General features: G+C 38.5%; 1 protein-coding gene across 5 annotated transcripts in view; it reads right to left on the reverse strand.

Annotated features, from left to right (window-relative positions):
* Window positions 1-370: 370 nt before the first annotated feature.
* SLC35D4 (solute carrier family 35 member D4) overlaps window positions 371-24,902 on the reverse strand; it is a 60,903-nt gene continuing 36,371 nt past the window's right edge. For 3 of the 5 annotated variants that reach the window (XM_085319317.1, XM_085319316.1, XM_085319320.1), the window contains exons 14-15: window positions 5,394-5,458; window positions 371-1,061 (exon numbers count right to left, since the gene is read on the reverse strand). In XM_085319317.1, coding sequence (XP_085175443.1) covers window positions 1,001-1,061; window positions 5,394-5,458 — 126 coding nt within the window. In that variant the 3' untranslated portion in view covers window positions 371-1,000. Of the gene's footprint in view, window positions 1,062-3,619; window positions 3,686-5,393; window positions 5,459-24,902 lie in introns of all 5 variants that reach the window. The other 2 variants (XM_085319318.1, XM_085319319.1) reach the window with 2 other exon arrangements.

Genomic DNA, 24,902 nt, shown 5'->3' on the forward strand with positions numbered 1-24,902 from the left:
CCCTCCACTGTTTCTGTTACCAAACTCTTTTTACCAAGTAAAACTTCCCCAAAACATTATCAAATCACCATTTAGTATTGCTTTTACACAGTTTGCTTTCCCAGGCATTAATCTGTCAAGACTAATTTCTAACAGCCATTAAACAACTGAAAACGAAATTATTTTAAGAATTTTTGAGATTAATTGCCTTCTACTCTTTATGACATTCATTCAAATTTTATAATCTCTTTTGCCTCTTGCAATAATTTAAGAGACAAACCACTGCTGGGAACAGTATGAGTCCCTCCAGCCCCCTATGGATAACAAAAATTCAGAGTTTAAGAGAAATCTTGGACAATAGGAGGAAGAAAAACACACAAACAGCAAGCACTACAGACAATGAGATTTATTGCTCATTTCCCCACTCAGCAAAGCTGTCAATCTGCCACAATCGCAGAAGGGAACTATCTTCAGAAGTTCCACGGCCTCAGTCATCGTGRTAGTTCAGACAACATGACTAGAGAACTGTGCGTGGTAGGTTGCTGCTACAGAACCGCTGGGAACAAAATCCATGCTTCCTGACACTCAATTCATGGCAGGATCTAGATTCTGACATTGCTTGGTACAACCTGCTGTCAGCCTCCAACAAAAAATGAGGGTATCCAGTGAGGAATGCTGCTTTTCCTGAGTTCAGATCCCTGTGCAAGAAGCTGCTACTGAGAGGTTCTCACACAGAGCCATCAGAATGAGATAGTGTAGTTTTTCCTTTACTTCATCAATCAGAAATAGCTTTTGTCTTGTGCTTTGAGGCAAAGCCTCCTAGTCAGCCTACCAACTATGCTGTTCTCTTACCAGCACTATTAATAGCGTATTTTCCCCTTCTTAATAAAATAATAATAATAAAAAAAAACCAGTGGGTCTCTTTCCTTGTGTTTGGTTGCATTTCATCATTCTTGCCACTGCATACTAGAATTTAAGCTGCAAGTCAGCTCTTTTCCAGCTGGTGAGATACGGTTCCTCTTTATGTGCCCGTCCGTTCAGTATAAACAAGCAAAGCYTCTCCAACTCCACCGATCACAAGGCTGTAAACAAAGCATAGCACAAATTTAGCATCAGCAATCCCTCCACTTGATAAAATACCAAATGTCACAATATCAAAGTGAAAGGTATTAATTTGTCTAAACATATTTCATCCTAGTGACAGTACCCCAGGTGATYTTTTCGTTCATGTTGGTAAACAATGGCTTAAATTACAAATGCCTTATTTTACAGATCTCAAAATCCTGCCCTTCCTATACTTTAGGGCTAGTGGTATAYAGAAAGTACATAGACAGAGATCTACACAGAAAAGAATTCATCTAGATGTGAGAACAGGTGCATGCTAGCACATTGGCAAGAAGAAAGAAAGAATGGCAGGAGAGTTTGAACCTCTTCAGGTTATTAATGATTCCCTTCACATTTTCTGCTTGTATTCTAGTGTGAAAACTTGCCACCTGACAAGTCAGGAGGGAGACAAAACCCTAGGTTTTAGGGACTAAGGAAATCAGGAAAGAATTTTGTGCTGGGGAGATCCCGCTGGCCTAGCCAGGCCAGTGGAAATTCCTGCATCTGCTGCTTTTTGTGGGGAACCCAGTAGAACAGAACTGCTTGAGCCAAAAAAGCACGAGCGTCCAAGAACTTCCCCACAACATAGTGGTGGCACWAATATTTTTTTCTAAGATCCAGGCTAGAAGTAGGGCTCCAAATAAGGATGAATAGTTTTACAAACAAACGATAATTCACTGAAATAAGCTATTTACGCAATAGTTAAAAATCCCCAAGTCTCCTCTGCTATCATAATCAAGAGGAATATGGTAGGACTCAGACTCTTCTCCCCTTTTGTAACAGCATAAAGCTAGATGTACTGATCTTTCATCTTAGCCTCATGGTTTAGCTTATGAAATAGAAAAGCTCCTTAACGAACTCTATAAACAAACCAAACTTTTGTAAGTTCATAGTTAGGGTGTTTTTTTTTTTCTTGGAAAAAAAACCCCAACATGTAAAGCTGATGGCTGTCTAGACTTTAATACCATTATATTTACTTAATTCTTAGCTTCAGTGAATCATTTTTAAAAAAATAAAAAATAAAATTGCCTAATTCCCCTTGCTCCTGAAAGGAACTAAYATTATGTAACAAAAACATAGTATTTTCTAATAATACAGTAAACAGACCTGGAAAGTAGGTGCTGCGGGATAGAGACATGCAGTTCTGGAGACAGTCTACTTTTTGACGTGGAATTACCAAGAAAGAGCAAATGGCAGCTAAGGACACAAGCTTTTCAAAAAGATCTACAACACAAGAGTCTGTCTGCGTCTAATCACTAACAATCTTGAAGCACTTTTCTCTGAAGAAGATTAACCTTCGTGTCTTGCCTAGATTTCACCACCAGTTATAAACATTCACTCTGCATTAATTCCTTCTGAAGCTAAGGTCAGCTAATGCATGCTACTACCCTAAGGAAAAATCACAATGAATATAACAAGGACTAAACCCASCAGATTCTTAGAAATGACTCAAAATTTTTCTTTCCGTTTTTACTTTCTATGGAAGTGTAGTCTTCTGTTAAATTTTTAACAGAGACTTTAACAGATTCCTATCTCTGCTACAGAATTCTAAAAGTTAGACCAGTAATTCTGTACAAAAGGTATTAAACTGCACAGCACTGTTCTGTAGAGGGGCATTTGCATCTAAACCATTCTTTAATATCTTATGTTCCATAGYAGACAAAAGAAGAATCTCCTTTTGAAAGATCTGAAATGCCAGGTGTCTGCATGCACGACGCAAAACATGTTCACCAGATTACTGGACCAACAGAAACCATTAGTGTAACCTCAAGATAGAGCAAAGCAAAAACATGGCTAAATGCAGGCCCTTGATTTACATTCAGTTTACCATCTGCAAATCCTCTGGCTTCTGTTTATTATGAGGAGACAGCTAACTGCACTTGCCCATCACTCAGAAATTAACGTACAATATAACATTCCACAGTAACACTGGAGCAACACCAAAAACCTCAGTGGTTTAGGATCTCATGAGTACTTTGCAGCTGCTGTCATCTAACAAACTGTATTACCAGAGCTTTGCTGATAGCCCAGACTCTGCTGATGCATGGAATTCAAACAATAAATACAAGAAATGGTTATCTTCTTAAATTGTGACAAACAAAACATAAAAGCTGCCTAAGGGTCAAAGCAAAGTTTCTTGCAAAGATGTGAATGTGTTCATTATTTATATCACTGTCAATGCATAAAGGATAYGTAGTATGTGTGCAACTGTACGGGCTCATGTATTCATATTCACAGTGGTGCATGTGATTTTTTTTTTTTTTAGCATACAGTCAGTAAATAAGTATATATTATAAAAGTCTACTCTAGCATGCACACAACAGACCTACACAAACACATGTAAAACATGGTAAGACACAGCAAGTTAATGGCCTGGACCAGGAGAGTTGTAGTTGCACTGGTATTAGTTCAACTAGTTCAGTCTCCTATGCACATAGGCCACAGAAATGTATTCCTAGAGCTAAAGAAAAATACACATTCATTTGAGCATTTGAGATTACATATGCATAACATACATATATGGATGCACACTCACACAACCAAATATGGAGCTAAATTGAAATTCTGCTTTCAGTAACTTCTTTTAACTTCCAAGTAGAAGCTGAAGAAGAGGCAAGAGGAGAAATCACTTGGGAAAATAGAGCAGCATATAAATGGCAGTATCTTAAATCCATTTCATTACGTTTCCAAGGACTCCTGGTAGATACTAATTACATAGCTTCAACTGTAATGGTTGCATGGTGGCAGAGGCAATATTCTGTATCTTTACCTTTCCATTCTCAAGGTCACTTTTCAAAACGATTCTTTGCTTCTGGGTGATTAAGGCACAAATACCTTTATATAACCAATAAAATGTCAAATACAGGAAGGAAATGTGTGCTTTTCATTTCTGAAATTCTTTGAGATAATGAAGAAAAGTCAAATACAGTACAAACTGGATTATGTGTGGTAGGATGGTAATTTTTGAGCTATACAGGGCATAGAYATGCACTTATTTACCATACAAAAATGCAAATGGTGTGTCTAGCCATTGAAATCAAAATTTTCCTGATAAGCAGAATGAGTTTTGGAAGAAATTTCCAGGATTGTCAAAGTAAACTGAGCACATGCATCTACAGAAAACAGGCTCGAATTAAGTGTCAGAAGCAGCTTTTACAGACTTGGCCTATAAATCAGGCTATTTGTAAATGAAGTGTTTAAACATGAGAACCCTATTGGGATGTGTTGCCTCTCCACTTTTACTGATTTAAATGAAGGATTCAGTTGCCTATATGATTTTATCAATGTTGGCTTTAGCAATATAGTCGTCTTATATAATAACTGATTTAATAACTGAGAGAAAAGTATGTTTCAAATGGCTTAAAAGTGGCATAAATATTATAAGACCAGAGATTTAGAAACAGCTCAGGATATCCTCAGAAACAAATCTGCGGTTAGTGGCACATTAATTCAGAGTCTTGCTACTATTTTAAATATCACACCTGGAATAAAAATATGCAAATTCCATTTAGCACAAAGCTGAATCTTCAGGGTGACAATCAGACTAGGAAGAAAAAAGGAAGCCTAAAACTTCTGAAAAGTAAACAGATTTTTATTTCCAATAACAAATCTAGCCTTAGAAATACACACTTAACCCTTTTTTAGTTATTTGTATGACAGAACCATTTAGGAGCATCGGCCATGCAGTGGAATTCCCTTTTGCTGGGTGCTGTACAAACAGAACAAAACCTTGTCTTTCACCAAAGGCGATTGCAGCCTAAAYGTTTATATCACTTCCTAAAAATTTCAAGGTAGGTGATTCATAATATGTTAGGACACATGTTACAAAAGACAAACAGAGCTTTGGAAAGAGTTACATATTATTTCATTTTCCTACTTGTATTAATGTTTTCAAAGTATACACTGCATTAGGGACTATTCAGAAATTTGAAAGCATTCCTATTGCTTAGAACAACGCTGTTACAAAACCATGACTCAAATGTTTTACTTCCAACTCCGCCACTGATTTATAGTCCAACTTTGAATGGGTCATTTATTTGCCTATTGYATCCATTTATCTAGCTCTAAAATGTGCTGAGTGAATTGTGGTTAGGCTTAACATTCAAAAATTTCTATGTTCTCCCACAAGCAAAAGAAACTCTGTTCCATTTGTATTATTATACTGCATCCCTCATTGCACACCTGGTTCTCCTTACAGGTAAAATATTACTGACACTAATAGAATTTGCCATTTAAAAAATATTTCCACATGAAGCAATGTGTAGAAATTCATTTTTACTATCAAGGAAAAAGCTCACGTAGGCACTTACCAAGAAATTGTTAGTACATTGGCTGTCATGATAAAGAAGAACGGTGATAAGCTAGCAGTGATAACCTGTAAAATTGAAAAGGAAAAAACTTGACATCATAAGTGAAAACTGAAATATTTTTGTTGACATTAAATTCCTACACATGCAGCCATATTTTTTTTTATTATTTTATTTTTAACCCTTAGATTGAGTACCTAAAATAGGCAGTCAATGGACTACAGAAAACCCAGGGAGGCAAACGTACTGCTGAACGTGAAACTGCCACTCCTGCCAAACCTCCCTCTCTACATTAAGTACAGAGAAATACAGGCACCTCCTTCTTCCTCYGGCCAGTAGGAGGCAGGCCAGAAACCGCAGAAAGAGCAAACACACAGGAGAGCAATAGCTGTGCAGCCAGCTGCAGGCACCTAAGAGGCAGGMACCTCTAGGAAAGCACATAGGCTGCTCAATAGGCTGGGAAATCAGTGAAGATAGTATGACTGTTAAACACTGCAGTTTTATTTTTACTTCCAGAGAACTTAGGATGCAGCAGGGGCAAGGCAGGGAACCAGAGCAAAAAGTCCCTTGTTACCCAGCCCAGCCAGTGTAGCTTGGAAACCTGCTAGCTTTTCTTTGCTGATTGTGGACTAGACTGGGGACAGTAGTCAGGCCTTGGGCTTGAAAAACTTTATATTTCTAAGAAGAATGAAAGCTTGATGTGTGTTTGTGGATGTAGAGAAGACAAAAAAGAACAAGGGTATGGGGTAAGGAAAAGGGTATGGGGTAAAGAAAAGCAATGCAATTTTGGTACATTTATATCCCAAATCTCTCATTATACCAAGCTGTCTGTCGAACGGCTCAGAGAAGTTGGTGGCAAATAACTTCACATCCTTACAGCACTGAYCCAAGAAACAGCTGGAAATAGCTAGTTCCTGACATACAATAGTTTGTAATATATCTCTGTTTCAACAGCTATGGAGCTACCACATCTGCACTCTGCACTCAGTTTTGGACATTTTGTTGCCAGATGGATAATGTAAAATGGAAGGAGCTCAGAGAACAGTGACAGAGTCATTAGATGGAGGGATTCATTTTCAGTCAACAGTTAGGATAAGCAATGCCTGTGGGAAAGGAAGACAGTAGTGATTTACAAATGCCTGGGAAACACAAGCATTGAGGAATGTAAGGAACTGTTTAGGATAATACAAAATTGCCTAAGTAAAAAAGATGAAATTAAGAAACAAAACATCTAAATAATTATCAGGAACTATTTCCTAATAGTTGTTTGTCTAGTTGTGTCCCAGGGGAGACACCAGAAATTTCATTACTTAATCCATTAAAGACTTGTTAAAAAAACACTAATACATCTGCAGTAGAGAAGCAAATGCCTCTTCAGAGTAAACTCTGCACAGCAGAACTTGGAATAACAGTCTGTTAGTCTATACCCAGTATATTTGTTATGATTACATTTGAAAAGACAGGGCCTGAGGCTGCCTTGAGTGGAATCGCCATAGAATTAAGCACAGCTGACCAGGAAAAGATGTCTATATATCACTCCTCCAGCCCCAGTCAAACAGTTAGCTGGAGAGGAGAGTAGCTGGCAGTAATATGAGGCTGGCAGTGAGAGCACAAAATAGCAGCAAGCCCCATACACAAGCTGTGGTGTTCGGTGGGCACAGCAGAGCTAGAGCCTCCTGAGGCCTCCTTGGGGATGCTGTCTACTTTAGGGAGAAGCAGAGATGCACAAAAGGCTTTTTACTTCCTTGACATTACCATACATCATGCCCTGACTGTTCTCTATTTGCCTACGGTACAAGTGCCTTGCACAGGGAATAAGGGAGGAGTTGGATTTGGTCCATAAAGGACACCACAGGACTGCAGATCTACTCCATTCCTGCACAGGAATCAAACTGCTGGTATCGGAACAGCCAATGCATCTCCCAGTATGAACTATTCACCCATCAGACTTAAATTATTTCTGCAGTGCCTATCATAGTAGCATACAACAACACCGGCAGTGTTGAAAAGCTTGAAGCTAATAGACAGTAGAAGTTTCCACTCCAGCAGAAAAAAAAACAACAACAAAAAACAACAACAAAAAAAAACAGTGATATGTATTACTACTACTCCTCTCTCCTCTGCTGTATGCCAGTAAAACGTGTATACAAGTAAACTTGTGAATAAATAGATGCACTCAAGAGAAACAGAGGAGAAAGTCAGGTCACCAACAGAGAATTATTCTGCAGAACTCAGAAAGATGATATTGCAGCTGCCCACATTGAGATCACACTTTAGACGGGTTTCATTTGCAGCCAGAGGGAGTAGAAACTCCGAAGAGTGAAACACTAACCATTTGGAAGCTCAATCTGTTATACAGCTTACCTAAATACAGCTCCTATGCTAGGTATCTGTCAGCTCAAATATAGCATTTTGTAAAATAAAAGACTATCTCATTCTTAGCAAGCTAGATCTTCCCCTTGCATATCTTGCAGGAACTATGCTAACCTACACAGAACTATACACCAGTGCAAATGATTGTAGAGTTAATTGTACTGTGCTTATCTTAGGCTAATGCTAGTTTAGTATGTAAAAACATACAATATTCATTATCAAACATATAAATAGAAAGTAATGAATGGTGGCAGCCATAATACCTATAGAGCAATTCTTTTCTTAGAGSTGTTCTCCTGAAAGAAACTCTATTTGAGACATGGCACAAGTTGAAGTTGTCAGCCACTCCACAATATTCATGTTTATTAGAAACATGAGAGGAGGCCAAGAACAGAGGAACAGACATTTTAAAAACTCTCTGAGAATAAGGTTTATCAAAAACAGTACACCATTCTACTGTGATCATCTCAAACCTTTGCAAAAACACTACTGCAGCCTGTAGCCTTTTGGACTATTACTGCAGAACATTTGTGTATTTGAAAAATTATGTAAGAGTGTCTCAGTGCCAAAGAGAAAAAGAATGTGGGTTGGAAGAGCACGTGGAATAAGTGTGTGCAAGAAAAAACAAAAACAAAAGGAAAAAACATTGCTAAAATGGCCATCTTCTCTTGTTTATACAGAAGAGGAACACATTCAAAAATGAAAAACAAATTTTCAGGGAAGTCAACCATATATTTTGTTCCACAGGAACAATCTAAAATCTAAAGACATAGTTCAGAAGCTATTCCTCTTATTACATTTCAGCTTTTACTGAAGTGTAGTAAGTGCACAAGTATTTAGATTAAAAAAAGAAAAGACACCTACGTTGATGTTTTGAATGTCCTTTAAAAGAAAAAAAAATCATGTTACGTGCAATAATCTCGCTTTCCTCACTTTAAAGGTCACAGTTGTCTTCTGAGGCATTCAGATGCATTAGGAGAAGGAATAAGCTTTCAAGACAAAGAAAACCAAGTAAAGGGCAAACTAAAGTTGATTATGGCAAAATTTGTTATGGGACTGAATCATTAAAAGATAGAAATAAAATTTTAATTAGCTATAACCAGTATATTATAAATTAAGTTACCCAAGATTGACAGATATTCTACCAAATGATTCGGACTAGACTGGTGAGCCCTAACAACCTTAGACACAATAATAGTTCCATTCACTGATTCTTTATGTGCTTAAAACTGCCCATGCAGTATTACAAAAGCTACTTTTAAAGACATTTATGCTGTGAACATTTCTACAGAATTCTGACACAGCTTTCAGTAATTTAGAAAAAAAATCCAGGTGTAGTATCATTTAAGAAAATATTTCTATGAGAGTTGAAATTGTTCCTGAGAAATCGTTTCAAACACCTGGCACAAAAGGGAAAAAAAAAGTTGCTTCCTAAAAATAAACAGTCTAAATCTAATGTGCCACTCTATTGTACTGTGGAAACAACATCCATTTAGAAGGTGCATTTGATTAATACATATTTACCTCAATTTCAAATATTTCTATAGTTCCAATCACTGAATTATTTACAGGTAATTATGTAAGTAAACAAAAATCTTGGTATGACAGACTGCATTTGTTCGTCAACATCTCAAACAGTTCTAGCTCTTTACAAAGTGTGTTTCAGCAGGTAACTGAGGGAAATAACTACCCTTGTGATAGACAGCTTCATCTGGGATCAGGTCTATGAATAAACAGTTTGCTGATCTCCAGCCCAGGAGAAGAAAGAAGTTTAGAGAAGTGATTACCTCAAGCACAGGGAGAATTGTTGTAGGACTACTGGAGCAAAGACTGGGCCTGAATAGTTAGGTAATGAAACAAAACAGAAGGGGCTTCTTTATGCAGATTTTCTAATAACAGGGAGAGAACAAAAGCCAGAAAAGAGCAGGCAATACAGCTCTACGGTTTGCTTATGCCACTGGGAAGTGCCTCAAAACAGCAAACCTTTCACAACTTCATACCGGAAGTGGGATTGGACCCACCTAGAAAAGATGATAGAGAGAGAAATATAGACTCATTCATCACTTTAGAAGTTGCTCCATACAGAGGGAAATGACTTGCTCCTGCAAGATATCTGCTCCAGTCTCTGACTAGGGAGTGAAATATTCTGAGAAGGTTCAATAACTGATCATTGTAAGTAGTGAAACTGAAGAAAGTGAGGCCTGAACTGATTTTACATAATGGCTATGAACATGCAACAGCTCTAGTATAGCAGAGGAATTAGGACCATCAAAAATAACTCATCAGGAGCTGATAAGGCCTGAACTGCGTAAGGAATCCCTTAGGAGAAATAAAGTTTGTGTCTGTTTCCTCTGCTGTGAAATGGGCATATACTGCCTGCCTGATATGTGGAGCTTYGGGTAGATAAGTGGACAGTAACCATGGACACACCACAGCCTGACAAAGTACAGTAATGTGGGGGATCTAGAGTATTAACTCACAGGAAGTAGGATGGCCAGAGGTTTCAAACCTTCCGCTTAGGAGAGATTCCCAGATCCAATTCCCCACCAAAAAGGGTGAAAATTTAAGGCAGTTCCATCATTATAGGAAGCAAAAACAGGCCCAGAAGCCATATAACATTGCACATTTTTTTTTTTTAATCATTTTTTACATTCAACAAACTGCACTGAAGGACAATACAGCGCTTAAGTTCGCGATCCAAGGAGAGGTTGGAGTCAATTCCACAGRTGCAGAGCTCACTCCACATCAGGCTGAAGTACTGGCAGCAAGAACAATGATATTGTCCTTAAAGAGGTGGACACCAGGCTAAGGTTCATAAAGCACAAATATCCTAATGTGCGGAAACATTTGTTGCAATGTAGGAGCAAATCCAGGATGTCAAGTCAACCTTGCACAGGAAAAACGGAGGCATAGGAAAGAACGTTCTCCTCTACATCTGTTTGTAAATTTGCTTTACCAGTCCATGAGCATAGGGAAGCATCATTCCCACAAGCTTTAAAGAGGCTCCCAAGGAACTTTGTTAGATATGCTACTACACAACCAACACCGTGAATCATCCCCTCTTTCTCCAAATCACATTATAGCTGGATGAGAAAAGAAGTTCCCAATGGAGAGCTAAATGTATTTCATAGAAGGTGTTTTTGGAAAGAAAAAAAAAGCGCAAGAGAGACAGAGACAGAGTTAAGTGCTGTTAACAGTTCAGACAACAGAAGGAGGAATGCTCAGAGGAGGAAGAAAAATGCTAKGAGGTGAGTGGTGTGTATCCAGAAGGAAAATGTTTTCTAAGAGGGAAAAGGGGTGGTGCGGGAGAGAAACAAAGCAATATTGCAGGGTCAAGTAGAGATATGTTTATAAACTGATAGGATAGGTCCCCAGGAGAGCTATGATATCTATGCTTACATTTCACATTCTCTTTTCTGACATAAGTCCTACGCACCAGCTCTCTAACCAAGGTTGCCACTGGCTTAGGAGAAAGGTCTCAGGCACGTCCACTTATATTGGAGCCACTRGAGCTGGCAGGAGCTCCCTCTTTGCTACAACCAGAGCATGAAGCCTGTGTTAGTCACAGAAAATCTGGCAGGACCTCTTTGTCCAGGAGTTAAGCTGATGGTCAAGTCAAATGGTTCATGAGCTTCCTGAAGAAGATGGATATCCAGGATGAATTGAGGATGCAGCTGAAATCCCAGATGGCACTGTGGTCATTAGGATATACCAGATACACAGCAGTAGCAAGGAGCAAGCTCTGCTGCCAACAGTTCAAGTCAGTGTCTTCATGTCATCAACATCAGTATGAGTTTGTTGGAAGATAATTAAGACTACAAACATGGAGACAATACACACACAACCAGTGACCTTGGCATTAGTGTGTACAGTCTTGGTGATGACTTGCAATGATGGAATGACACCCTTTTTTATTCTGATAATCCTAGTCTTCTTCCAACAGAAACTCTATGGATATATATGTTCCACTGATGGGCCCTGACATAACTGAGCCTACCCTTTCTCCAGAAAGTTGCAATACTCTCCTAGACACCTTCAGCCCCAACCAACCAGGCATAGACTGGCCATTATACAGACTTCAGCACTTTCACTGCAGTGATGGCTGCAATGGACTTGTCAATACTGAAGCCTCTGGTCCTAGATCTGTACAAACCTGATATAGCCAGCTTCCAAAGGCAATACCAGAAATGAGTATTCTGCCTTTGCAGAACCAGTAGTAACTGATGGTACAAGGCATATACCGAAATTAGGAGCCAACTGTTAGATACTGATGATGCTAAACAAAACCAAAGTAACATCGTTGGCCCATTTGTACTGATAAGGTGCCTCTAGCAATTTAGCCATATATCACTGAGTTGTGACTACAGAGCATTTTTGCCTCTTCCTAGAGACTCTCACCCTCTCTTGCTCTTCTCCAAGCTTGCTGAAACATTTCAGTGCAACAAAGTCAGCATGAAGGCTGACAGTAAGGAAAACATTGACCCTTCACAGAAACCTGCATGGGGGTCCTTGAGATGACTATGCAGACAAAAATCAGGGCAGGCCAAGTGCTGAGGTACAGGTGCCAACTCCRAAAGTGCCTGATGGTATGTAAAAGAAATGAAACCTGACCACTCCAAACACAACACAATCCTTCAGAAAGGAAACAGATAGGGCATTCCAGCTGGGGGTACCTTCACCGCACCAAGAGGAACGACCTATTGGAGGAAGATAAACCTGGCTAGAGACACTACAAGGTAAATTGGCTACTTCCTCTGTGCGTTTTATTGCTGTAACTGTTAGGGCTGCAATCCATTCCTGAGTTCCGCTATTGCCAGCCAAGTCTCAAGCATCTGTTATTCCTTAGGCCAGACAGTGACATTAATATCCAGTCCCAACTGAGCTTGCCCACACCTCTGTTAGAGACAGAAATCTAGTCAAGAGCTCCTGACACCTTCTCAGTGTCTTGGAAAAGGATTTCCTAAGCACTAATCCTAATCAGTCCTAATCCTCTCAAGGATAAGAATTAGTGCACCCGAATTTAGTACAAAAGATTTACAATAGGCATTTAAAAAACAAATAAAAAAACCCAAAAYGCTTTATAGAGAATGAAGCAAAAATGTAGATTCTTCAGAGAATTATTTGCTGAAGGACCTTAAGAACATGCAAAACCAAAGTTGGTCCAGCTTCCCAATTAGATCTACTTCTGAACATATAATGTAAGAAAATTCTGGTAAAAGTATGACTCCTGAAAAAAATGACTTAAGGACAGGAGACAGCAATGGCATCCTAAGAGCTCACAGATCTTGACTGAGCAGATACTTGAATCCTGGGAGATACAGAAATGTTGGATCAGCATTCTTCACTGCCTTGCCTCCTCCACAGACCAGAGTTGTGACTACCCACAGACTCTGTGGTGCCAATTCTCAAATAGTTCAAACCAGTCAGTTCTAAGTAGACAAATAAGTAATTTTGTCATTTTGACAAAAATATATTGGATCCCTTCCATTCCTGATGTTGTGATTACCTGAATTACATGGAAAGGTTTTCAAACTGCAAAATTTGGGCCTAGATTTTGAATATCTAACATTTCCATGGTATTCAGGGACATACTGTTTATATAGTCAAGAACAGATCTGGATATTTCCAAAATTTAGATTTTGATTTAATCTTCCCATCTAGAATGGAAAAATATGGGGGAATTTAGTCCAGACAACTGATTTTTTAGTATTATAACCACACTTTTATATACTCTAGAAAAAGTATATTTCTTCTGATTCACTCTTATACAGCTAGATGGTTAAATGCTGTGGTTCGTGTTGTCAGTGAACATAAAATACTTCATGGAAATTTACCTTAGTTTGTGTACACAGAGCCATCTCATTCAACCTCACTTCCCCAAACTGMCAAAACCTCTGTCCTTACAAAAAATAATATTTTTTTCCAAAGACTATTTTGAAACAGCTCATCAAGTTCACTCACTGTTCAAAATAAATCATCCTATTTATCATCAGGTCATCTTCTCAAAACATCAGGAAAAAGCTTCTGTTGTACGTAACCTTTGTTTTCATTCTACTGTTGGAATTAAAGCAATGTCAGGCTTTTTATAGCCATATTTGTTTTGTCCTTCTTCTGTGTGTTTTAACCAGCTGCTAAGATAATCAGCAAAAATTGCCAGGGAAATGGATCACTGTTAGTGCCACTGAAAACAGCTAAATCAAGATAATCTAGTACTACCACAAAGACAAAAATCAGCAGCAATGTATTTTCTTTTGTTTCTTCAGGGAAAGCTACTGAAATAATTTCCCAGATTTCAGGAGTTACATCTTTTATGTGTGTGTGTATACACACACACACACACACACACACTCAAATATAAAACACTGTCAGGTATAAAGATTTAACAAAGATCAAACAAACAGAATCAGAACAGGAAAAAATGAAGAAAATGAAGAAAAAATTTACCTTTTGATGCCATCATCTCTATTCATTAATTCACATGAATTTTACAGACTATTAACACCATTCCTCATTGTTTACATATATATTTTTCATTTCATCTGGACTACAAGCCACTTCTATTTAGCTCTCCTCTGCTTTGCTACATCCAAATTTAACGCAACCAAGCATTGTCAAATGGGAAACGTCTTTGCACCTAAGCAGGACTATATTGATCCAGAGAGATCCATGAGCTACAGAAACAGATGAACAAGGCCATGACTCTGATGGCCAGGAACATCCAAAACAAGAACACTGTGGGACCTGGACGCCCTCTGTGTAAACCCTGACTAGAATGGCCCACTGTACACCGACAAGCCCTTCTGAAATTACAAGCTTCGAGAGAAGATCTTTGTAGATTAGATGCCGACTGTGAAGTTTCACCAACAGCATAAAGCCAGCACGGCAAGAAACATCTGACAAGCACCAGTAAGCTTCCTGACTATGGAGGGCTGTTACAGGCACTGCAAATTTTATCTGGGCAGAACAGGGAGTGGAACAAGTCTCCCTGCTGAAGACAAACATGGTACAGATCCTTTCTCACAAAGATAGGATGGAACTAAAGTAATGCCATCTGGAATGTTTGTGAATATGGCACGGAAGAATCAAAGATGAAGAAAAAAATCCAAACCCACTATTTTATTCCCATGGTCATCAGCCAAAATAAAGCACTAATAGCTGCACATACTGTCCATGGAAGATTTCCTCGCTTGTTCTCTCCAACCCTATAAAGTACCTGAATGAATCCTTCAGAGAAAAACAGATAAAAATATCAGACTAGCATTCCCTATTTAATTTCAGATCTAAAAAAAAAAAAAAAAAAAAAAAAGAGGAAAGAAAAAAAAAAAGTCCCTGGAAGCTTTCAAGCATACTGCTTATTATAATAAGAAGGCTGCAATCTGGATCATTTCTAGAAGCCTGAACACTAACTACTGGCTCCTTGTAAACAATGTTTGAAGTGCTAAAGTCGATCTTTGGTTAAAAGAGATACAGCAACTGAGGGCAAAATTTCTTTACCCCACTCTCCTGTAAAGCCTCCTTCCCCTAGATATCAACTCAGCTGTACTGATCAAAACACTGAAAGGACCCATGAGAGATTTTACTTCATTCTGAGGGTCTGCTGTTATGAGTCCAGTCAAAAGGAAAGACAAAATATGCTGCTTAACTGCTTCAGGTGATAGAAGAGCCCCTTGAATGAGCAGAACTAAATAAATCCACTGACAAGGAAGGATTTAAAGTATAGTCAGCTTTTTGTAAGGAGAAAGAAGGTGGGGGGGGGAGGAAAAAAAAAAGAATCTTTAGCCTTGAAACAAAACAAAACAAAAAAAAAAGGCCCTTCCAAATGGAAACAGCAATGCTGTGATCCTGCCTGCAAAGCAGAGCAGCCCGAACAAGGGAAACAAACAATTCAAAGTGAAACRTGTTAGAAAAGGAGGAAAAGCAAAACAGATTTTGCTCTCAGTTCTGCTTACTAATTTAAAGGTAATTTGAACATGTCTACCTGCTCTGCCCTCACAGTCTGAACAAAGTGCTGACATGCCCCAAGGGTTTTCATTCCCTGACAGACTTAATTGGAGACCGATACAGTCACCTTTTCAGCACACACCACAGCATGAATTTAGCAGGCGGTGYACTGAATTCATGTATTAGAGCAGTTAGGTGTACTTTGCTCACAGAACGTGGACTCTGCTCACCTTTACTGTAGCTGTTTGATGAGCAAAAAGGAAGAATGAACCTTTCTAACCCCCCACATCCCTGATCAAGAAGTGTATGGAACTGGGCAAAATTATTACTTAAATGACAGTCTGGTGCTGCTGGCACCATGGCAATGGTGACACAGTCAGCAACTTCATGATCTACACAGTTTAGATCCAGCCACTCAGCAGTTTTACCCGCTGCTATAAATTTTGGACCATTTCTTTCATATTTGCTTAAGTGCCTGCACAGGTCTCAGCTTCCCTAGAGTACACTGTCCTTAGAGGAGGTTTAGTCACTGTCTTCTGCCTTGCCCTTATATTTTAATTCTAAATTTTGAGCATTATTAGAATCACAATGGCAAATTCAAATGGTTCTTTAAGCATACAATTAGCTTCATGTACTATAACCTGAAATCAGCCAGTGTCTAAATATACCCTGGCAGGCAAATGTCTAGTGAGAATAATAACACTTAGTCCTAGTGTAAATAAATCTATTTTATTTATATAACAATTAACTTCTAGTCCAACTTAGAATCAGCTACGTGATGCATATAAAACAAACAAATAAAAAAAAGTATGAAAAGAAGAAAGGCAGGAGAGTTGATTAAATGACAAACAAAAGCAAAACAAGCAGCCTGCCTTCTAAAACATTTTCAGAACAGAGGCAGTATGCATGCTCAACTCCAGCAAAATCAGACATTTTAAGGGTGTAGGGTTTTTTTTTTTGTTTTTTTTTTTTTTTTTTTTTTACCACACTGATACCCAGAGTAAAAATCTGTATCTCACAGGAAGTGTTTCTATTTATTACCTTTTCAATTGCTACAAGAAAGCAGATTTCTTAAGTATCTCCAGTATGATTTTAGAAGATAGATTCCTCTGCAAGTCTATGCCTAGATGCATGTACACAGTTCCAATAGTTAGGGAATTAGATAAACATCCTCTATTTCCGATCACATTTATGAAGATTTCAGCATTGTTTTTTGAACATTCTTTTTATTCTTGGATCTGACGAGTAAACCCACACACCCATGACCCTGATGCTGCAAGTGCTCCCAGGGCAAAACTGAAGCAATAGGTGATTTTATCAGCTTTCATAAACTCATTCAGAATCCAGTCCTATCAGATTAATACATTGCCGAGGACATGATAAAGTGATAGATTTTTGTTTTGTTTTGTTTTTATTTTTTTAAAGAAGAACCTGGAATATCATGTGAATGCCAAAAGAAATACTGAATTGCTGGCTAACTTCACCATTCTTTTATTCCTTATAAGGCAGAGGTGGCCAAGCTATTTTCCTTGAACTGTATGCATCTCATTAGGAGTTCAGCTGTGGGAGAAAATGAGCCACCTGCAGATACTGAAGTTGTCATTACCAGGTCATCCTGGAACATAGCTATATGCCCAGCCCTATCCTACAATTGGAAGGGACTCTCAGCCATATAAGGACAACTCTCCTCTTATTAGAAATACAGTGATACCATGCTCATATTTATAATGAATGATCAGAGGGGAAAAAAAAAAAAGACAAGACATCTCTTCAATCTCTTCAGAAAGGTCTACATCCATCAAGGTACAAATATATATCAATATATACATACATATACAATCAGCAGATTATATATATATATATATATATATATATATATATAGTGTACAACTATATAATATGCATTACTGCTGAATTATGATTAGAATATTCAACGCATCATAACTCATTCTTAATTTTTTGCAAGGAATGAAAGATACCTTGAAACCTTTAAAAAAGAAAATTCTTTTGCCACTTGTAAAACACTAGATTTGGTTTAAATTTATGGTAGCTATTTCTTTTTGAACATCAAGTAACCACTCCACCCAACCTTCACTCAAACACAAATATCAAACGTCCTGTCATAATAAAGAGAAAGCCAAAACAAGAAGCATGTACTTTCTGCTACTGGAGATAGCAGCCAAAACATACATTTCTCCTTCCTATGACTAATAGGGTAGCTGGTAAAGTGCTACCGAGCTTCAGCCTATAAAATGTAATGTGGTTACAGTGCAGAATTCAATTTTAACCATGCTTCAGTTCATATTTAAATATTTCTTTTAAATGTGACCACTATAAACGTAATCCAGATACAAATATTCCTCTGGCTATTCAGTTTCTGCATTGAAGAGGAAAAGAGAAAACCTTGTCAATTCACGTAACTTCTCCCCAAAACATACTTTGCTGATATAAATCACTATCAATCATGATTCTAACAGGTGCACATACATACTCCAGATTAATAGCATCTATTTAGCTGAAGCTCTGAAAATGAGAGGCAGAATCGATTCAGCAGCTGAAGTCTTGTCAAATAAGGAAAACAAAGGTCATTTGAGGAGAGAGAAGAGAAGGCTTCATTAGGCCAAGTAACTTCAATTCTGCCAGGAAGTGGGGTTTTTTTTCTTTTTCTTTTTTTTTTTTTTTTTTTTTTTTTGGTGGTGGTGGGGTTTTTTTGTTTTTTTCCCCATTCCTACTGTTACAAGATCGATTGTTGAATCACGTAAATTTGACCAAAAGGTAAAATATTTTTGTATTTCCAGATTATACCAAACTTAAGTCCCAAAGTCTCCTACCTCCTGTAACTGCTTCACGCAGCATCCAGCAAGGAGCGTTCTGCATAACCATACTTCTCTGTCATTCCACCCTATCAAGGAATCACTTTTCCTTAAACTGTCTCACTACCACAAAAGCCTTAAACTGCTCCTGACATTTTAGTCTCTCCTCTGAGCTCAGAAGTTGGCAGGGCAATGCAATTCATCTTGTTCTCATTTCATGAATTATTAAATATTTGTATAGTGGAGTAAGTATTCATTGAACAACAGCATTAACAGCAGCAAAGTGTTCCACAGACACTCCTTTACTGGAATGGACAAAAGTGTGTGTTTGCTCAAGTACTGGCTAGTACCAGAGACATCAGGAGAATTTAAGATCCTCCCATAACATCGATGGTCTGCAACCCAGGTACACATCAGACAAAAGAAGGGATTTGCATCTTTGCCTTAACTAATAGAGAACTTAGATCCCATGGCATGCAGTTTATTAGACTTTCCACTTCTATTTAAGATTTACATATGTCTGCTTCTGCAAAATTACTAGGAACACCACCACTGAAACCTTTTGAGCAGATCCCAGTTCATATAAAATATAAACCTCTCTCCTTAGTCAATTTTCCTAGTATTTCTTACATTCAACATCCTGAATTTTCCTGGTCAGTAACACAGTATACTATGCTAAAGAATTATTTCTTCTATCTGATTTGAAACATATTACTTTTGAGTTTGGGGGAGTGGCCAGCTGTTCCAGTGCTCTGCTGCAGTAAATACTGCAGTAAAATAGTCTTCACATTATGTTAAAAGCTCGTCAACAGCTAGCCTTTTGGCACTCCAAATTATTCTTCACCTCATCTAACCCTTATGAGATTAGATTATGAAATAGTGATTACTATAAGGAGACAGAGGAGCCTGATAACCCTAGTAAGAAAACCATATTTTTCAGTGTCACCCTTTGGGGTTAGAGCCAAGGCACTGACAGTTTGCTACATAGTTCTGCAGACTCCTTGGGAAGGACTGAGTTCAGCACCTGCCTGTGGCTATCTTCCTCCTAAGTACCAGATACTAGTGGGTGAGCCAGTATCCAGATCAGGCAGGTACTGTACTGGGGCTATTGTAACAGCCGACCTTATAGCACCAGAATCTTTGAAAAAAACATGAGATGAGGAAGCAAGCACCTCACAGGTGGACCATGACATCCCACAGAAGTGACAGCTGACATCCAGGAAAAAAAAAGATTGTTCCAACAGGCAGAGCACAGAGTTCTTTTCAGTTTCAGTCCATAAAGAACAGGCAAACTGGCTTGTCTTGAATACATCAGCATTGTGGTGGAAGACAATACCTTTTAAGAGTAGATGGCTTAGCAGCCATCTATACTATACTATGTCCCCCAATTTCAGAGTTCTTAGCACAGTCCAAATTAACTAGAATCTAATAGTTTCAGTCATTTTCAGTTTGTTCTCTCCTGAAGTGCGAGAGAATATAGTTCAAGGGACAATGACTTCTGAAAGAGAACTTCACCAATGAGGTGAATAAGGCAAAACATGGGGGAAAAGGCAGATATGTTACAAACTAAAAGTCAACATGTTTCCATGTACCCCTAACAACTCAACATCTTTTCAAATGCCAGATTGACATTCAATCCAAAGTCATGCACTTAGGTATTGCCCTACACCAGGAAACATCATAACAAAGTAGAAGACTGAGCAGAAAATATCCCCTGAGCAACCTAGGAAACCTATGGTAAATTTTTCTTTCTTTTTTTTTCCTCCTAATTGGACTTGCTCTCTGCTATGTAGTTGGAAAACACTATGCTTTATACTTTATTTACATTCTCACTACATCAGATATATCTTGATCACTCAACACTAAGAGCTATCAGATGTGCAGTGAAGCTAACATTCTTCGCCAACAACTCCCCAACCTCAAGCAAGAATGCATCCAGCAAGTATTACCAAATGCTGTGTGTGATCTCTGCCAAGACAAAGGATGGGATCCATATTCCTACTGACTTCTCCAACCTGGACCCTGATATGCCTGTTGACATTACTGCCTCACCTTGGTAAAAAACACAGTACTGTCCACAAATCCTCACATAGATACCACGTAGATGAACACTATCCAGCTATGTGCTCTGAAGTCACCTCTGCAACTGGCTTAAACACCCAAGATGTGCTGTAGCCCATGGTGCCAGAACTGACCAAATCTCGGGGATGCTGCATATACTCCTGATGACTGCTCTCTGCACGCTAAATTGCCTGGTCTCAGGCTGAACTGTATAGACTAAGACCATTACCGGTTCAAGATCAAAGAGTTTGAGTGCATTTTCAAATGTTGTCTTGTTCTCAGTATCACTGCTGTAAGTGAACAGACCCCAAGCATGCTGCTTTACTTGTACACGAATAGCAAAAATGTGACTGAGAAGCATTCAAGAATATTGGTAGAATCAGTGAGGATATCTAGTTTAAGGAGGAATATTTTAGTTGTAAGAAGAAATAATGCCCTTTTTCCATTGTTGCAATCTGTAGAAACACCTGAAGTCTCTATATTCYTAGTCAACCAAATCAGATGCAAAACACTTTTCTGTCATGTCTCTAAAACTCATTACTCTGTGGGGGATATCACTAGTATCAAAAATAGCATAGGAAACTTGGGGATGCGTAATCAAGTATTTTTGAAAAATCAGTTAGTAAAAATAGCAAGTTTCCATCAACCTCTCTCCCGCATGACACTTACTGTTTTGGTATTTCTGTGAACGTATGAAGTCCATTTCCTATTGTATTTCCCAACTCATGCCTCCTTGGGGAAAACCGACTTCATAAACAAACAATTCCCAGCCCAGATAACTAAATCTCTCGACTGATCCTTTTCCATACAACCCAATAATAACAGAACCACAGTCTCTGCATTGCCACTTTCTGGCGTGTTTATGCTACTTTAGCAATGATGTAATGGAAAGAAATTGACATATTTTTGTTACGCTAAGGACTGCAAGGAAGAACTGGTATTCTTTAAGGTTTTAATTTTCCATTCAAAAACAAAAGCTTGTCCAGGGCTTTCTAACCATTCACTGTTACAAAAGGTCAAAATATTCCATCAGAAACCTTAAAAATGTGGTACTTTTAAAAATGTTAATATAGTTAATCCATTTTGAGTAATTCCTTTGAGCAATGTCACAAGGTTAAAGAGTTAGCTCTGTGGGCCTCAGCCGTTCACAGGCTTTAATGGATGAGACTACAGGGACAGACTCCCTGGTCTCCCATTATCTGAGAAAGAAGAAGGGAACCTCTGCAGTACGAACCGTTTCCTCCTGCACCCTAGGACAACAATTCATCATGAGACACGGAGAGAAAACTGGACTCTGCCCCATTCCTCTCCAWGCTAGCCATGAATAGGAATAGAGTAACTTGCAGGTCACATCTCAGGAAATTGTTCAAAGCCTAYGTAAGTCTCAAGCATCATCTTTCAGGGACAGGACATACATCAGTATGTCTGATAAGTATGTATACATTGGAGACATAAGTCACTCAGTCTGCCTCCCTCAGAGCCCTATAGCCGTTTGCCAACCAGCGGTTAGAAGTCATAATCTAATCCTTAGATAACTGTAGAGAGAGGGATTTAGAAATGAATGCATATGTAATTTTAGACAGATTGCTTCCAAGTTGGGGAGGAGAGGAAGAGAGAGACAGGGTAGACCCATTTGAGACAGCCATGTCTGACTAGCATGAGAAATGTCTGAAGAAAGCAACTCAGCATGTATCAGAGAGGTAAATGATCAGGCTCAAGATTTGTGAGACAATCTGGAGATACTTCACCCATGAAGGGTTTTAAATAGTAAAAGGGCAGCTGGCAATCCAGAAAAGAACAAGGAATCAGCAAAGGAGTAGAATGTGGCTGAGTTTGGCCAWTTTTGGAATCCAAGATGTGGCTAACTTTGAAAACTTCTACATTAGTTTGTTATAGTACATGTGGCGCCTCCATACAAATTTGGCATTGAAATCAGTACATTAGGAATGAAAACTRTTTCCAAACCAATCTTGATTCTTTTGTCTTGTCTCACTTATGATTCACCTCTCAGCCTCAGTTCTCCATATATAACTCCAGGAGAATAAATAAAAACATAGGAGGGTAGGAATCTATTATGCAGATGAACCAATGAACCTGCTTCCCCTGCAATTTAAAAATCTGTTAGATTTGACAAAAATCTATCTTTAAATTGTAATTCTCTGGTGTCAAATATACAAAGATAGAGGTAGCTTGCACAGGTGAGGGTGAAAAAGCACCTTCCAAAGACATACTCCAAGCTGGCAGATCAGTAGTAATCTCCATGTTCCAGAGAACATCAATACCAAATGCTTTTTAAATGGTTATCAGGATAGAGACTAAACAAACCAATTCAGAGCATCTCTTTGTGCTTAACTTATTAATACTCATTGAGACTGGAAAAGGAATGTATTTTTATCGAGCACAAAAGAAAATTGTGCAATGCTACTACCCCAACTGGCAACAGATAACTTTATCTACTTACTTGTATAACTATGGCACGGCCACAAGCTGGGTGGCTGTTATTTTCAGCAGATACATAATTGTTGGCAGCCCTATGCAACATCTGTTAATATACATATTAAAACTATTATCAAGAGTCTCAAGATCTCCAGTAAGTCTCAGCTATTTTTACAAGACAGCATCCGTATTAAATTATATGAGTACCCCTAGGAACATGTGCTACTTAGCTTAGTGGTCATGTAGCACACAGGGGAGTTGTTAYGGAGACTGATGTCTTCCCAGCAATTCTAGGCTGTAATTAGTGTTGGATGCTACAACGCAACTATCAAGCTGTCTCCATGGTAACTAGCAGAAAACCTATACTTTTAAGGTTTTAGCAACTGGTATTTTTTATAGACTGTTAAGATGTATTTAAGAGCACACTGATTGCCTTATTTGCTTGTCAAGTTCAGCTGAGAAACACATTCTGTCTTCCAAGGTATTTACATAGTCCCTATGGTGATTGACAAGAATCAATTACATGTGTCAAGAATAAAGCATGTCCTGCATTTCATAGAATGAGGGCCACAAATGAGTGAGGATTTTTCATTCTTATTTATGCATATACATAAAAGTACACAATTATGGTGGGTAGATGGAAGAAGTTTACTTAATTTTTACCTTTAAATTCCTTCTCAGCGTATGTGAAAGCTGTAGGGTTTAAAAAATCTCTCTCTCAGGTTAGAGATGTATTTAAACCATCTCTGTGCCACAGCAAGCATGCACCAGCAGAGCCTCATCAGTTCTGGTGCACAATTCTCCCTCTCTTCCAGGGCTTTGGCACGCATCTGCACAGTTTTTTCAGGTCAGAAACAGAGATCTTGAGACAGTCTTACATGCTGTGCAGAAGACTTGCCAAATGAAAATATACTGTGTTTATGAAACTCCAGTGGGAGTTTATGACATTCTTGTATTAAGTTTTATGAGGTCCAAGCCAAGGAAGCAATGTGATTTTCAGCCAAAAATCTCACTGTCACTTCTGTCTGAGTATACCAACACACTACTTGAAATTGCAATACAACTGAATGGGCAAGTGCCAGAAAATAAAATACATTCTTGTTGTGGTTACGATATATGCATCTCTTCCACTGAGGTAGCGGTACAAAAGAGCCACTCACTTCAGAAGGTGCCAATGGCAAGACTCTCTTACAATGGCATCTATTTCTGCAAGTAAGTGCTTTTCRGTGAAAGTAAGGCACTGAGTCTGAACTGGTCCTATTTCTAGTTTTTAAGAGGGATATCATCCACATCTTTGAGCTGAAATGAAGATGAATCTAGCCTATCCTTTCTCCTCAAGACATCATACAGACCTAAGAACCAGATACACAGACACAAACTGGAGACCACAAGAGGTATTCTAATAGCTGTTATATATGTTGGGGGAAGGCTAAAACTCCTGGGGTATAAATACACTGGGCTAGAGTTAGTTGCATATAATCTGGAGGTAAAATAGTCTTTCAGAAGCTCTTGCAAAAGCATGTTTGCAATCTCTGGCAGCCAGCAAAAAAAACACAGGGTGACTTGGGACAAACACTTCGGAAATTAACAAATAAGGAACCAAAGCAGCTGTCAGGAGATGCTTTTACATACCAGACAGCTGCTAACACTACTCAGACACACCAGAGATTGCATAAGGCTGCACAGGAATGCTGTAGAGAAGACCTGCATATTCCTGTTAAAATTAAACTAAATTTTCTTCAATGTATAAGAACCAGTGAAAAAGTCAATGCAACCTGATTCTAGCTATCCAACTTCACTTCTTCAGAGGGAGGAAGAAAGAGAATACAAAATCCACTTTCCACTGTCTGTCCTATTTATTCTTCCTCTTTGTAATAAGCTGTCTCAA

This window comes from Rhea americana, unplaced genomic scaffold (genome assembly GCF_003343005.1).
Source record: "Rhea americana isolate MKP2758 unplaced genomic scaffold, rheAme1 scaffold_58, whole genome shotgun sequence".
NCBI lineage: Eukaryota > Metazoa > Chordata > Aves > Rheiformes > Rheidae > Rhea > Rhea americana.